The sequence below is a fragment of the Caretta caretta genome, chromosome 14 (genome assembly GCF_965140235.1).
Source record: "Caretta caretta isolate rCarCar2 chromosome 14, rCarCar1.hap1, whole genome shotgun sequence".
Taxonomy (NCBI): Eukaryota; Metazoa; Chordata; order Testudines; family Cheloniidae; genus Caretta; species Caretta caretta.
In genome coordinates this window covers 47939264-47953926 of record NC_134219.1, presented here as the reverse complement: position 1 = coordinate 47953926, position 14663 = coordinate 47939264, and the positions used below count along the sequence as shown (strand labels likewise).

The following is a 14663-nucleotide window of genomic DNA, read 5'->3' as shown; positions in this document are numbered from 1 at the left end:
GGGAACCTCGTGGGCCACCTACTTCTCCGTGGGCCGGGGGTGGTGTAGCCGGGTCGGCCCCAGGATCTCCCAGACACAAGGTGGGCGAGCGAATATCTTTTATGGGACCCACCTTGTCTCTAGCTTCTTCTCTGGGAGCCTGTGGACTTGCCCCGCTCTGGCCAGGAAGGGGTTAAGCCAGCCCGCCTGGCAGCGGAAGCCACGCCCCCCGGCCCCTGCTGGGCATGCTCCAACTGCCAGCCGCAGTATAAAAGGGGGCGGCCCCGCCTCAGTCTGGGCTGAGCGCCGGGGAGGCAGGACCCCCCGCGCCGGCTCCAGCCCGGGAGCAGCCCGGACCCCCGAGCGCGGGAGCCGGCAGCGCCGAGACCCCGAGGCCTCCAGGCGGCAGCCTTGGGGGCTACGGTAGGAAGTCGCCCGGGGGACCGGTTGCCGAACCGGATCTCGGGCTGGCGTGTGTCGGCCGGCTCCCTGCTGACTCCATGCCGCGCGCGCTCGCCATTGCCAGGGCCCCGGCTGGGACCCGGTGGAGAGGCAGGGCCCCCCCCGGCTGCCCTCGGCAGCTGGCAGCTCATCCCCGACTCCTCGAGGCAGGCGGACGTAACCGTGGATCCGCGACGCCCTTGCCCCACCCCATGGGGGGGACGGGGCGTCCTTGCCCCGCGACATAGAAAACCATCCGGTCGGGCTCAGGTTGGTCCAAGCCAACCTTGAGGAAACACGGGGAAACATCGAAAACCATCGCTTAAACCTGGGCCTGGGTGGAGAAACGCCCCCCCCCCCACCTGGCCCCCCAGCGGGCGCGAATTCAGAAAAAGGGCAACTTCTAGTCCACTGGGAGCTCGTTCATGTGTCCCAAGCCTCCTGGGGGCCCCGAAGCCAGGGAGACCAGCCCGAGAGCAGTAGACGTTCTCAGAAACGCAGAGGCCTGACTTGACTCTGGTCCGTTAAAGGCTCAGGGGCAGAGTTTTAAAGCTATTAAACCCAAGAGGTGCCGAGGGGAGGATTTTTCGAAAGCGTCCAGGCGCCCGATCCCCATAGAAATCAGAATTAGGGGGATCGGGAACCTGGCACCCAGCTGCATTTTTAAGCACTCAAATAGCTTTCAATCCCCGGGTATTTCCAGCCAAATAGCCTGCCGGCCTTAGGCTTCACGCCCGTCTCGCTGGATCCTTTGCACGCCGGCTGCTGTGTTTCTTATATGCCTAGATCGGGGGCCCTCAAGCAGGGGTACGCGCCCCCCGGGGGGTACGCAGAGTCTTCCAGGGGGCACATCAGCTCCTCTCGCTATTCGCCTAGTTTGACACCTGGCTACCGGGAAAATTCTGGCTCTGTCGCGCGCTCTCGGTCCCTGCCCAAACTCAGAGTCTCTCCCAACTATCGTTCCATGCAGACGACGCCGTGTTCATCCGGCCAGGCGCTGGGAAGGGGCGACGGGGGGCGGGGGTCGCTGGGTGATCCCCGGTTGTGTCCGTTCCCTCTGGGGCACCCGGCCCTGGCCACTGTCGGCCGACGGGACACGGGGCCCGACGGGCCTTTGCTCTGACCCAGTCTGGCCGCGCTTATGGTCTTAGGCTAGACGCGGAAATGTAAGGACCGTGTTTCCAGCCCCATGGATTTATTCCATGATTACAGAGTCAAACTGCGAAACTGTTCACTCCAAGCGGGGCTGGGACGCTTCTGTGGGGGGGCAGGGAAAGGGCCAGCCCTCCTTTGGCCAGTGGGGGTTTAACATGGTTTGAAGGGGGAGGGTCCATTCCCCCGCCCTCCCATTCCCACAAGGCCCCCGCTGGGGGATGGAGCTGGGGGATCCCACAGACCCCCCTCCCCACCCCCAGGGACGCCCCCTTTCCCTCCCCGCCCCCAGGGACGCCCTGCTGGGGGTGGAGGCAGCGAGGAGCCTGCTGAGTTAACAGGGGTGGGGAGGGAGGTGTTGGAAATAGGACTGAGCCCCCCCCCCCGCCCCCCAGTGCCCCTCACTCCCGACCCGCAGCCCCCTGCCAGCCCAGCCCTGGGCCCCCCCAGCCCTGCCAGTGCCTCTCACTCCCGACCCGCAGCCCCCTGCTAGCCCAGCCCTGCCCCCCCAGCTCTGCCGGTGCCCCTCACTCCTGACCCACAGCCCCCTCCTAGCCCAGCCCTGGGCCCCCCCAGCCCTGCCGGTGCCCCTCACTCCCGACCCGCAGCCCCCTGCCAGCCCAGCCCTGGGGCCCCCCCAGCCCTGCCGGTGCCCCTCACTCCTGACCCGCAGCCCCCTGCCAGCCCAGCCCTGGGCCCCCCCAGCCCTGCCGGAGCCCCTCACTCCCGACCCGCAACCCCCTGCCAGCCCAGTCCTGGGCTCTCCCACCCCTTCCCCCAGCTCACAGAACCGGGGATAGAACCCAGGAGTCCTGGCACCCAGCCCCAGGCTCCGTTTGCCTTTCAAAGCACCAGACACGTCAGCTCATTCAATTGTTTACTTAGGTCAGGCTCCTCCCAAGGCCGCAGAGCCGGTTTGTTACTGGGGGGGGTCTCTCGGGACCATCGACATTCCGGTTTGTTATTGTAGGGTCTTCTGAGCACGGGGCCAGCTTGTTATGGGAGAGTCCTTGAGCACAGGCCTGGCCTGGTTCGTTATTGTAGGGTCCCACGTAAGCCGTGGGGCTCTAGGACTGTTTTGTTGTTCTAGGGCCTCTCTGGGTCTTCACAAGTTGGTTTGTTATCGTAGGGTCTTTCTTGAGTGCTAGGCTTGCACAGGGGCCAGGGTTTTTTTGTAGGCTCTCTTGGGGGTGTTGGAGACTCAGTGGGCCAATGTGTTATGGCAGGGTCTCTCGGGGGCTGGTTTGTCGTTGTCGGGTCATTCAGGGGCTTCAGAGGCCGGTTTGTTGTTGTAGGGTCTCTCGGGGGCTGGTTTGTCGTTGTCGGGTCATTCAGGGGCTTCAGAGGCCGGTTTGTTATTGTAGGGCCTCTCGGGGGCCGGTTTGTCGTTGTCGGGTCATTCAGGGGCTTCAGAGGCCGGTTTGTTGTTGTAGGGTCTCTCGGGGGCCGGTTTGTCGTTGTCGGGTCATTCAGGGGCTTCAGAGGCCGGTTTGTTATTGTAGGGCCTCTCGGGGGCCGGTTTGTCGTTGTCGGGTCATTCAGGGGCTTCAGAGGCTCGTTTGTTATTGTAGGGTCTCTCGGGGGCCGGTTTGTCGTTGTCGGGTCCCTGGGGAGCCTGGGAAGGCAGGGTGCTGGGGGAGTCGTGGGGGGCGGGGGGGCCTCTGGCTCAGTGCAGGGCCCAGAGCACCAGCGTCCCCAGCAGGGCAGCGTGGGGGGCGCGGGGGGCGTGGGGGGCGCGGCTCCAGGGCCAGCGGGGGGGCAGGGCGGGGGGCGCGTTGCAGAGGTCGGTCTCGTTGCAGCAGGTGCGGTTGTAGGTGAAGCCGAAGAAGGGGTCGAGGAGCCCGGCCGCGTCACGGGGGGCCCCGGGGGGGTCGCAGCCCAGGGTGGACAGCGAGAAGAGGGGGCCTGGGGGGAGACAAGCCTGTGTCGGGGGGGGTGGACTCAGAACGATGCCAGCCCCCTCCGCCCCCCACCTCTGGCCCCCTGCCCCCCAGCTCCCTCCCCTCCAGCCCCACACCTCCAACCCCCTGCCCCCGAAAACCTCCAGCCCCCCACTTCTGACCCCCTGGTCCCAGCTCCCCCTGCCCCACACCTCCAGGCCTCTGCCCCCCAGGCCTCACATCGCCAGCCCCCATCCCCCCGCCCCCCGGCAATGAGCCCCAGCCTTCCTGCCCCCCAGCCCTGGCTACCTCAACACCTCCAGCCACGGGGCGAGGCGGAAAGCGGGGGGCAGGGGGGGCAGGGGAAGGAGGGGACGGAGCAGAGAGGAAGGAGGGGGGCAGAGTGGGGCAGGGGCCCTGCATCGTCCAGGGGGCCTGGCCCCTCCCCCCCCGCCCCCCAAGGCCCAGCCCAGCGCCTCCCAGTGGGGACTTACCGAAGGCGGCGACGTGGCTCCAGCAGACGCCCCCGGGGGGGGCCGTGCACGTCCCCTGGCCCCACACGCAGCCCTCGTAGGGGTTCCCCACCTCACACACACGGCACTGCAGCGCCCCCCCTGCCCGGAGAGATGGACACCCCGTCAGACCCCCCGACACCCGCCCTGCCCCCCTGAGCCCCTCAGCCCCCCGCCCTGGGGCCGGGGGGAGCCGGCAACCCCAGAGGGGACAGGCCCCTGCCCCATTTCCCCCCCCTGAGCCCCTCAGCCCCCCGCCCTGGGGTCTGGTGGGAGCAGGCGCCCCCCAGAGGGTTCAGGCCCCTGCCCCGTTCCCGCCCCCCGGCCCCAGCCCGGCCCCGCACCGGTGGCCCAGCAGAGCAGGCAGGTGCTCGCGAGGAGCAGGGTCCGGCCCATGGCGCCGGGGGGCAGGCGATTGAGGGCGCCGGACACCTGCAGCCCCCTGAGCAGTGGGGGGCGGGGAGGGGGGGGGGTCGGTCGCTGGGTCCCCGGCGAAGCAGGAGCCTGAAGTGGCCTCAGTCCCGCGCCAGGTGCTGCGCGTCTGGAACCGGGTTCGCCCTGAACACGCCCAAGTTTACTCTGCTCTTATCGGCCCCACGCAGTGGGTGAGGTGCGAAGGGGTAGGAAGGGGCACGGGGCGGGGAATGGGGCAGGGACCTGTCCCCGCCGGGGGGTGCCGGCTCCCATCTGCCCCCATGGCAGGGACCGGCTGGCTCAGGGGGGCAGGGAATGGGGCAGGGGCCTGTCCCCTCTAGGGGGCGCCGGCTCCCATCTGCCCCCATGGCAGGGACCGGCTGGCTCAGGGGGGCAGGGAATGGGGCAGGGGCCTGTCCTCTCTAGGGGGCGCCGGCTCCCATCTGCCCCCAGGGCAGGGACTGGCTGGCTCAGGGGGACGGGGAATGGGGCAGGGGCCTGTCCCCTCTAGGGGGCACCGGCTCCCATCTGCCCCCATGGCAGGGACTGGCTGGCTCAGGGGGGCGGGGAATGGGGCAGGGGCCTGTCCCCTCTAGGGGGCGCCGGCTCCCATCTGCCCCCAGGGCAGGGACCGGCTGGCTCAGGGGGGCGGGGAATGGGGCCCGCCACATCTCACTGATAGTCAGACCCACAGCTTCCAGGCGGGGACGGGTCCGAACGAAACGGGGCGACTCCCCACCGGGGGGGTGTTGCCTTCTGCCACCAGGGCCGGCTCGGAGCCGGCGTCACGGGGCCCGTCCATGCCCCAGCCTGGCCCCGTCTCCTGGGTGCGCCCCCCTCTCTCCGGGGTCCCCCCTTTCCCCTGGCCCAGGCTCCTCAGCCCCCCGGCAAATCCCCTTTGTCCCGCGCCCCAATCCCTTGTGACCTCCCAGGTCCCTGGCCAGGTTTCCTGCTGATTGGCCGATCCTGGGGCGTCTCCTTGTCTGATTTGAGCCGGGTTCGGCCCCTCACCCCGGACAGTCAGGGGGGCACACGCCCCGCCGGCCTCTGGCCCTGGTCCCGGAGCAGCCGCAACCCTCTCGCCCCCGTGGGGCAGCAGTGCCACGGAGAGAGGGAAACCGAGGCACACATCGGCTCCATACAAAGAGGACAGAACGTTGCAAAGTCTGGGTCCAGTTCCCCGCCCCCCTGAGCCAACCAGTCCCTGCCCTGGGGCCGGATGGGAGCCGGTGCCCCCCAGAGGGGACAGGCCCTGTGCCCCATTTCCCTCCCCCCCCCAGCCCCGGAGGCCACTTCTCCACCCTCCCTGACTGAGCCACCCCCTCCCTGCCCCTTGTCTCCAGGCCCCTTGGTTTGTGATTTCCCTCCCCGCCGGGCCGAGGCCTCCTCCTACCAGCCCCGGGAAATTTCACAAACCGCCCCGGCCCGCGTGAGCCGTAATGAGTGTCGTGGGACGGGAGAGCGTTGATGTGACTCAGCGACCCGTGGGCCGAGCGGGGAGCCGGACGCCTGGGTTCTCTCCCCCGCTCTGGGAGGGGAGTGGGGTCTAGTGGTTAGAGCGGGGGGGGGTCTGGGAGCCAGGACTCCTGGGTTCTCTCCCCAGCTCTAGGAGGGAAGTGGGGTCTAGTGGTTAGAGCGGGGGGGGGGGGCGTCTGGGAGCCCGGACTCCTGGGTTCTCTCCCCAGCTCTGGGAGGGGAGTGGGGTCTAGTGGTTAGAGCACGGGGGAGGGGTCTGGGAGCCAGGACTCCTGGTTTCTCTCCCCAGCTCTGGGAGGGGAGTGGGGTCCAGTGTTTAGAGCAGGGGGGGCAGGGAGCCCGGACTCCTGGGTTCCCTCCCTGGGTTTTCTGAGTCAGATGTTGCAGTTCTCGAAGGTCACTGCTCTGCAACCCCCTTCTGGCGACACGAGTCACTGCTCAGCCCCGGGGTGGGCGAGGAGCCGGAGCCCGAATTCAGCCCTGTGAGCTGCGAGCGAGCCACCGGCCACGCGTGTTTGCAGCCGCCGGCAACAGACAAAATCCTTACGCAGCATTTCCCACTCCTCAAGCAGAGCCCAGGGCCCGGCTGGCAGGGCAGGGGCTGCGGGTCGGGAGTGAGGGGCACCGGCGGGGCTGGGGGGGAGCCCAGGGGGCTGCGGGTCGGGAGTGAGGGGCACCGGCGGGGCTGGGGGGGGGCAGGGGGCTGCGGGTCGGGAGTGAGGGGCACCAGCGGGGCTGCGGGTCGGGAATGGGGGGCACCGGCGGGGCTGGCCGGGAACTCGAGCAGCCTATCACCTCCTTTTCTCTGGGTCTTAGTTTTCAATTCCCAGCATCTGGGCGTCTCCCTCTCCCGGGCCCTGCCCCCTGATTGGCTGCTGCCAGCCCCGCCGAGGGATAAATACCCAGGATGGGCCCCGCCTGCCTTAGTTTCCTCAGGGAAACACTTGGGCGGTGGCACTTTCCACCTGCTGGGGCCTCGCCTGCCTGGTTCATTCCCCTCCTCGCTTGGTCACTTTCAGCCTCCCCTGAGCCGCCCTGAACCGAGCCGGGATGAGCAAAGTTCTGCTCCTGGGTTTGTCCCTGCTGCTGTGCAGTGCCCTGGGTGAGTATCGGGGGGTCCTGGGGGGCCAGCGGCCCCAAAGATCTGCCGTGAGGGTGGAGGCTCGGGTTGGGGCCGGGGCTGGGTTCTGAGCTCCGTGACCCAGGTGCGAATCCGGAGTGACTCCACTTTTGCTAGCGGCCAGGAGAGCGGGAGCCCCACCCTGGCGGAAGATCCTCGGGGGTGTTTGGCTTGCCGTGAAACCCCCGGGGGCTTCGGGGTGGGTGGGTGTGTCCCCCCCGAGTACGGGAGGAGGGAATGTCTCCGGGTCTGTCAAGGGCGTTTTTGTCTGAGTAAATCCTGAGTTAGAGCCGCAGGAGTCGCAGGGTGGAAATTGCGGTGGGGCTGGGAGCCAGGACTCCTGGGTTCTCTTCCTAGCTCTGGGAAGGGAGCAGGGTGTGGTGGGTTAGAGCAGGGGGGACTGGGAGCCAGGACTCCTGGGTTCCATTCCCGGCTCGCTGGGTGTCTTGAGCCAAATGGGTCCCTGGCCTGTCTCCCTGCCCAGTGCAGAATTTGGGATTTGCTCGGGTGCTTCCAGCTCTTTGGGGCGAGGCTGCCCCCAACCTGGCTTCTCCCTGCGAATCCCAGCTCACCCAGGGGCAGGGGCGGGTCTCGAAACTGTCATTAATAAAACGCAGTTTCAAGAGGGGACCTTGAAGTTGCTTTTCTTGTTGTTTTTTTCGTTCTGAGGGCAGACTGGGGACTTCTGTCTCCTCTAGGAGAGGGGAAATTACGAGGGGAATTTTCTTTAAGCTCCCTTCCCAGATGGAGAACCTTGAAACTGCTTTTTCCCCCCTCCAAGTTTAAAGAGGGGGAGAGAAAATCATTTCACCGCTGTGTGTATTTGCACGTTGTGTATGAAATGCTTTCCCTTTGAGGGGGGCGGGGGGGGGGGGCGGGAGACTCCTTTCAATTAACTTTTAATAACCAGAGACTCTGAAATTGGTGTCAGTCCCTTGTGTAAGGTGGAAAGCGGTCTGGTCCCACAAGGGTGGGGTGACCGCCTTGCTCATCCGCCCTGGGGCGCGCACTGGGGAGAGCCGCGACTGCTCTGTTTTGTGGATGTGGGGCGGGAGGGGCCCTGTGGAGCTGCGCGACTGGTTTCAGGGCCGTGGGGGCATTGAGTGGGCTCTTGGAATGACTCAAAACCCTCTTGACTCGCTCGAGTGTCCCTGTGGGTGGAGATTGCGCCCTTTCTTGTGGCTGGCGCGCTTGAAACACCCCGCTTGAACGCTAAACTTGGATAACCTCGGAGTTCTCCACCCACTTAAGGGACTCTTAACATTCTTGTATGTTCCCTGGCATGCACAGGGCTGCACTGAAAGCTTAAATTCCTGGGGATGGAACCCAGGAGTCCTGGCTCCCAACCCCCCCTGCTCTACCCACTAGTCCCCCACTCCCCTCCCAGGGATGGGGATAGAACCCAGGAGTCCTGACTTCCTCCCCAGCTGCATGCTGTCCTGCTCGGCGATTCTGCTTTCCCCTGATGGGATAATGCTCAGGCTCAGGTGTTTCATCCACGCCCTGCGTGTGATCACATGTGAAACCTCAGGTAGCAGGATTTGGGGCATGTGCCCCAGTCCCTGGCTGGCTCCCAGCTTGGCTAACCCCATTCTGCCTGGGACAAAGAGCCCTTTGAGGATCCGGTCCTGCCCCGGCCATGGAGCGGGAAATATTGCAGCCGTGCTCAGAGGAGGCTGTGTCTGCGCACCGGGATTGCAGGTAGCTTTCCGCCCTCCACCCCAGAAGCAGCCGCATGGCCGCGTGAGGAGCTCTTGGCTGTTGGGTAGCTTCCTACATGTCCCAATCGCCAGGGCTGGGTAAGTCACTCGAGTGAGTCAGGCCTCTCTGAGGCTGGTTCTCCGCCTGCCCTGCCCCCCCCCAGTCTCTCACACACACCCTGTGGGGGGTGTGCCCACGTGCAGGGTTTCGATGCCAGAGTGCATCCCACCCCCTCGCACCTTGCCAATCCAGCAAAGAAAACAACAGCAACGGCAAATAGCACCCAGACAGCTCGCTCCAGTGCCTTGGCTTAGTTCTCTCTTGGCACGGGGACGGTGAACACGGCTCAAAGTGAGGGGTGAAGAACCCAGGAGTCCTGGCTCCCAGCCCCCCATGACTCTCCGCTGACTTACCGCCTGTCTTTCCATGCAGCTCAAGGCCTCATTTGCAGGGTCTGCAAGTTCCAGGTGGGCGCTCTCTGCTTCCACTCCCGCAGCCCCTGCACGCCAGAGAAAAACCAAGTCTGTGAGACCACCAAGGCCTACATTGGTAAGTCCAAGGGACCCCTCCAATCTCCGTGTTATTCTCACCCCCAGCCTGGAGCCGGGACTGCTCTGAATCTAGGGGGAGGAGCAGGGGGAGTTTATTCTGCAGCGTCTGGTTGCTGTTGGAGATGAGGAACCAATCTGGATGGGTCGACGTAGCCTCAGTCACAGCTCAGATCCCGGGGGAGGTCCATCCCTCCAAAGCAAAGGGCCCTTTTTTGCACTAGCCTTGGTTGCCTCCCAGGGCGGCTGGGTCTCCAAGGGACCTCACATGGGGGGTCAGGGGTCTCCAGAGAGCTGCATCCAAACTGCCAGATGAGAGGAACTCAAGGTGAAGGACTAGAGAGAGAGGTCCTGAGACTGGAGAGAGAAGGGGGGTGTCTCTCTTGAAATGGGGGTGCCCTCCAGATGGACGCCCTCCTTTGCTCTTGAGAAGTTGGCTAACAAATCCGGGGCGGGGGTGGGGTGTGTTCTGGAACGTCCTGGAGTCCAGGGTTTGGCGCTGGAGGGAACAGATAAAGGACAGCTCCTCCGGACAGGTGCTTGGAAAGGTCCCGTGGGGTTTGCTCCCATCTCTGAGCAGCGCAGGGGGGTGGGAGAAGGGAGTTAGAGGTCGGTTCTGGAGGTGTCTACCTCAGACACCCACCTGCCCCATCTCACATGGTCCCCTGCCACTGGCACCTGCTGGTGGAGATGTTTGGATTCTGTGTCAGTGGTGGGTAAAGCTCCTATAACTCAAGGGCAAAACACACCCGGACTGCTTCCCCTGCCCCTCCTATGACTTGTCCCCTAGAGAATAACAGCCTACTACTGCTAGTTACTGATGTCTCTCCTGTAGCTCAAGGGGTGGAGGGCAGGCCCAGGGTTCAAATCCTGCTGATGATCCACCTTATGGGTGGTTGGATCACTTTCCCAGAGCTACTGCAAGACCCTCTCCCTTCCACTTCCCCTGCTCAGAGCTGGGGATAAAACAGGAGCCCCTCTGCAAGCCAGGAATTGAACCCAGGAATCCTGTACCCCTGCTCACGGCTACCCCATTCTCTCCCTGCAGGCAAGGTCCTGCTGTTCTCCAAGTATGGCTGCAGCCGGACCCGTGAGATCTGCAACATGACGGAGCAGAAGGACACCATCTTCGAGGTCAGCTACAACCGGACCTGCTGTGAGACGAACCTATGCAATGCTGCTGGCCCCACCCGGGCAGCCGGGCTTCCCCTGCTCTCTGGGCTGGGAGCCCTGCTGGGGTGGTGGCTGCTGAAATAACCCCTGGCTCTCCTCTTCCCAGCCCTAGCCTCCACTCCCTCTCTGCTACACACTTTTCCCTCCCGGGTCCTCCTCGCCACACTCTTCATTAGCAGGCTCCACTCCACCCCCTCAAGTTGCCTTTTCCTGTGGTCTTCCATCAAGGCTTATTGCCTTCTCCCTGGTCTTCTCCATCCCATAAGTAGCTGCCTCCTCTCCCCTCCCGTGTCCTCTGTAGGTCCACCACAGCCTAGGAAGGGGACCAGGGAAAGCCAGCTACTACAGACAGGATGGGGAGGGGTACCTCAGCACCCCCTGAATCTGCCACCTGCCTTCTGAAGGGTTTCAAGACCCTCCCTGACCCCCCTAGAATCTAGTCTCCTCTTCTGGCCTGTGTCTCGAAGGGGTGAAGTGATGACCAACCCTGAGCTAAAGCAGAGAGACGCTTGCTATTTTAGACACAATGCTGGAGGGGAGTCTTCTCCCTGGAAGCCTCTGCAAACCCTAGCTCAGGACAGCAGGTCTGAATACCTCATCATCCCATGGGCAGGAGACCATCCTCAGCTTTACCACCGAGGCTGGTGGGACAAAACCAGCCCCCGTGGCCCTGAGGTTGAGTTGGAGGCAGCTGTACCCCCAAATCTCTCTTGCTCACCCACAGTTCTCCTGAAGGCATGCCCCCCAAGCTAAGAAGCATAGGCAGCTCCTCCGCCACCCCCCACGCCCAGTGGAGAACAAAGCTCCCGGATCTTTGTCCCAGACACTAGACAGTGAGTTGGTTAGGGGTCTTCTGTAGTATCTCAAGACCTGTGGGAAGCCGATGGATAATTGAGTCCTTTAGGCCTGAACAGAGGTTGAAACTGTGGACCCTAGGAGATCCACACAGCTTGTTCCCATTGGGAACAGCCGCCCTAAATCTCCAGTGGAGACCAGGTGGCCTTCGCATCATCGCCTTAGATGCGGATGGCTTGTGAGCCCTCCCAGGGCATGCCGGTGAGATGGCAAAGCTGGAGAAGGATAAAGGTTGGGTACAGAGGCATAAACCCACTGGGTCCTTTCTGGTGTGTCCATTATAACCATCCTGGCGTCTCCGGGACCGAACCAGCTCGCTGTGGCATCTGTTCAGAAAGCGTCACTTCCCTCGAAGTCTGGGTGGTTTTTTAACACTTTGTATGTACAGTGACTGGATTAATAATAATAATAATAAAAAATGGCTTCCTGGTCTCGGAGTTGTCTTCTCTGTGGCTGTGGTACTCACCCGGAGACATCAGAGCTCTTGGAAGAGCCCCAAGAATGGTTCATGACCTGGAGAACTTCTTAGGGTAATACAAATAATTAACAAGGCCTCCGTCATGGACCATGCTGTACAAACACGCAACAAAAAGATGGACTCTTTCCCCAAGAAGCTCACAAGTGAGATATAAGACATGGGACAGCAGCCAAATACAGGCAGGGGAGCACGGAGACCATGTTGGTCAGTGTTACAGACCGTGGTATCAGCATAGTCCAGTGGTTGTGTGGTTTTTTTGTAGACCCCATGGCAAAGGAGAGGGGAGAAGGATAAGTGAGTTAATTTTGTGGATCTTTACAGGTAGGTCTTCCCAGGCATGAGGGCCAGCAGGGAGAAAGCTCAAAGGGGCTTGTCTGAAAATGTTTCAGTGGGGCAATGGGAGCACGGGCTCCTCCAAGGTGAGGGATGACAGGTCAGCTGGGAATCGTGAGTGACGGGCGTTGCAAGTGAAGACAAGTAGCTTGTGTTGGATACGATGGAGAAGGGGGAGCCAGAGGAGGCTGATGTGGTCTCAGCTGTGCAGTGGCTTTGTGGACAGATCTGAGCCGGGCAAGATTGCGTTTGTGAGGGCCAGGGAAAAGGATGGTCCAGAAACCAAGATGTGCATCTGGACCAGAGGCTTAGCCGGGTGGAGGGATAGGAACGGCTGCATCTTGGAGATGCTACGCAATGAACATCTTGCGTCCAGACCAGTCTGGGGGTGGGGTGGCCAGAAGTACTTTTGCAAGGCAGAGGCGGGCAGGGATTATCTTTGCAGGAAACATTGGTTTCATTGGCAGATATGTTCCCGCCAGACACTGTGATTTGATGAAACTTTTGCACCAGGTCCAGGATACAATTTCTGGTCCAAAAAAAAAAAAGTGCCCCCCCCCACTCCCCTCGGAGGAATCACAGAGCGAAAGCACTTGCTTGGGGAGGGACCAAGGTTCAAATTCCGGCTTTCCCGATGCCGACATGGGATGGGGGAGACGTGGATTCAGTGGGTCCCCCCCTCTCCAGGCGCGCTGAACATCCACCCGGTTTGGAGTGGGTCTCTATTCTTCACACTGTTCCACTTGGTACAAACAATTAAATATTCCCTGATGCCGGGATTTCAACCTGACTGTCAGAACCGCCAGGATCTAAGGTCCATCTCTTTCTCTCTCATTCTCTGGCATTTATTGGGAGGGGGCAGAAAATTTTCAAAGGCCTCAATTTCCTCCCACTGCAGAACTGGGAACTCTTTTCCCCCCACCCCCTTCCATCTCAAACTTCTGAGGACGGACCCTTCTGCCGTTAGCTACCTCCACGTGTGCCCCAGGCCAGGATCCCACCCAGCGGCTGCTCCAGACGGCCAGTCAACTTCTGGATGAGCTAACGTGGCTGTTCTCGGAAGACCAACCCCACCTTGCGCTCAAGATGTCAAGAGACGGAACGTCTCCCAAATCCCTAGGCAAGCTGTTCCCATGGCTCAGACCCCCCTGGTTTAAAAAATTGCTCTGGATTAGTCTAGCTACATTATCTTCTAGCCATTGGCTTCCCCTTCTGCCATTGTCCAAAGATTTTTTTTTTTTTAAAGGCCGGAGGAGACTCACCAATCGAGTCTGACGTCCTGCCTGTCTCGGGCTGGCAAATCTCCCCCCCGATCCCCCTCAAGCGAGCCCCGTCACTTCGTGTTTGACCAAAGCAGCTGTTCTGGGTTGGAAGCCATCAGGAGCTGGCCAATCCCCCACTTCCCTGGGAAGTTTGTGTCGGTGATAACCAGCTGCTGGTTCTCCACTAGATGAACGAGCTCTGTGTTACCAGGTTGTTTCCTCCCTGGGAAGTTACTTCTACACTAAGTCACCAGCCAATTTTTGGGGTGAGTTAAGCATGGGCCTCGTTAGGCATTTTCTCCAGCCCTTGAGTAATTCTGGTGGCTCTCTGCTGCTTCAGCTCTGATTTTCCTTTTGGGTAGGCAGGACCCAGAACGCCGTGGTGTCCTGGTGTCCGTCTCCCCGGTGGTCAAACCATCTCCGCGCTCGGCATAGCCACCGGCCAGCATGGCAGCCGACGGCGCGGGGGCCACGGCCATTGGGTCGGCGCACACCGTGCAGCGCGAGGGGCCGCACAAGTCCAGTTCTTGCGCGACCGTCCTTGCCCCAGGTAACGCAGGAGCAGGGGGGGAAGCAGAAGCCGGCCCATTATTACAGCACGAGGCTTTGACACCCTGGGGCCGCGCCGCCCTCCATTGTGGCCTTGTGGCAGCCGTGCCTTTCCTGGCTGGCAGACGGGGAAAGCTTTTCAAGTCCCTCAAGCAAGGACGGCATTTGCCTACTCTGGGCTTTGGTCAGGTTACCAGCTAGGGCCGTACAGGCTGCACACACAAACGGTGATTCCTCTGGGAATGCCTTGATCTTACCAGATCTCCCCCGAGTGGGGCCACACTTCGCTAGGACCCTTTTCCCAGATACTTTCTGAGGAGCTGCTGGCCATCAACCAGCCCTTTTCTAGCCCTGTGTCTGCTGTGCTGTCGGTCCTTCTCTTCCAACTGGGAAGTCACCTTAGCGCTCCTCAATATTTCTGGGGGTGCCAGAGTCTCACAAACTCGAGGACCGTCTGTGAATGTCATGGACGTGCTGCTTGGTCTCTCAAATCCTTCCAACATCATCCTTTGGATTTAGCATCGCTAGTTGCTCACGTAAACCCGAGCCAATCTGAACACTTTGTAAGATTTGGTTACCAAAATATATTATAGTCTAGATCCATGCTGCTAACATCCGTCATTTAATTCTACAGTGACTTGTTAAGAGATTTTTTATTTTTTTTTTGTTAAAGTTTGGTACCTCGGCTACTTTTGAGCCATCGTTAATTTCATCCACCCTTCATTTGTTAATTAATGCGCATACTTTCTGTCGAATGCTGCTTTCCCCTGTGACAAACTTTGAAATGTTC

At 61.8% G+C, this 14663-nt stretch overlaps 2 protein-coding genes across 4 annotated transcripts; one reads left to right on the top strand and one right to left on the bottom strand.

Moving 5' to 3' along the window:
- The first annotated feature begins 282 nt into the window (after window positions 1–282).
- Window positions 283–11683, top strand: LOC125621281 (lymphocyte antigen 6 complex locus protein G6c). Of its 2 annotated transcripts, XM_048818015.2 has the most exons (4): window positions 283–402; window positions 6874–6956; window positions 9108–9224; window positions 10272–11683. In XM_048818015.2, the coding sequence occupies exons 2-4, from the start codon at window positions 6905–6907 to the stop codon at window positions 10478–10480; spliced, it is 378 nt and encodes a 125-aa protein (XP_048673972.1). In that variant the 5' UTR covers window positions 283–402; window positions 6874–6904; the 3' UTR covers window positions 10481–11683. The 2 variants fall into 2 exon arrangements, with proteins under 2 accessions (XP_048673972.1, XP_048673973.1); XM_048818016.2 differs by lacking the exon at window positions 283–402 and having other exon boundaries at window positions 6610–6956.
- LOC125621280 (lymphocyte antigen 6 complex locus protein G6c) lies at window positions 2436–9170 on the bottom strand. Of its 2 annotated transcripts, none has more exons than XM_075119582.1 (3): window positions 9089–9170; window positions 3947–4066; window positions 2436–3477 (listed from the first exon to the last, which is right to left on the bottom strand). In XM_075119582.1, the coding sequence occupies exons 1-3, from the start codon at window positions 9101–9103 to the stop codon at window positions 2659–2661; spliced, it is 954 nt and encodes a 317-aa protein (XP_074975683.1). In that variant the 5' UTR covers window positions 9104–9170; the 3' UTR covers window positions 2436–2658. The 2 variants fall into 2 exon arrangements, with proteins under 2 accessions (XP_074975683.1, XP_048673970.2); XM_048818013.2 differs by lacking the exon at window positions 9089–9170 and adding an exon at window positions 4309–4389.
- Window positions 11684–14663: the final 2980 nt, after the last annotated feature.

What these genes read in the sequence shown, in the direction of transcription:
- LOC125621281 (XM_048818015.2), top strand. Translation starts at nt 6,905, where the DNA reads ATGAGCAAAGTTCTGCTCCTGGGTTTGTCCCTGCTGCTGTGCAGTGCC. An exon ending in GCTGCTGTGCAGTGCCCTGG is followed by an intron (nt 6,957 to 9,107) that starts GTGAGTATCGGG and finishes CTTTCCATGCAG; the next exon opens with CTCAAGGCCTCATTTGCAGG. An exon ending in GACCACCAAGGCCTACATTG is followed by an intron (nt 9,225 to 10,271) that starts GTAAGTCCAAGG and finishes CTCTCCCTGCAG; the next exon opens with GCAAGGTCCTGCTGTTCTCC.
- LOC125621280 (XM_075119582.1), bottom strand. An exon ending in GAGCCACGTCGCCGCCTTCG is followed by an intron (nt 3,478 to 3,946) that starts GTAAGTCCCCAC and finishes GTCTCCCCCCAG; the next exon opens with GCCCCCTCTTCTCGCTGTCC.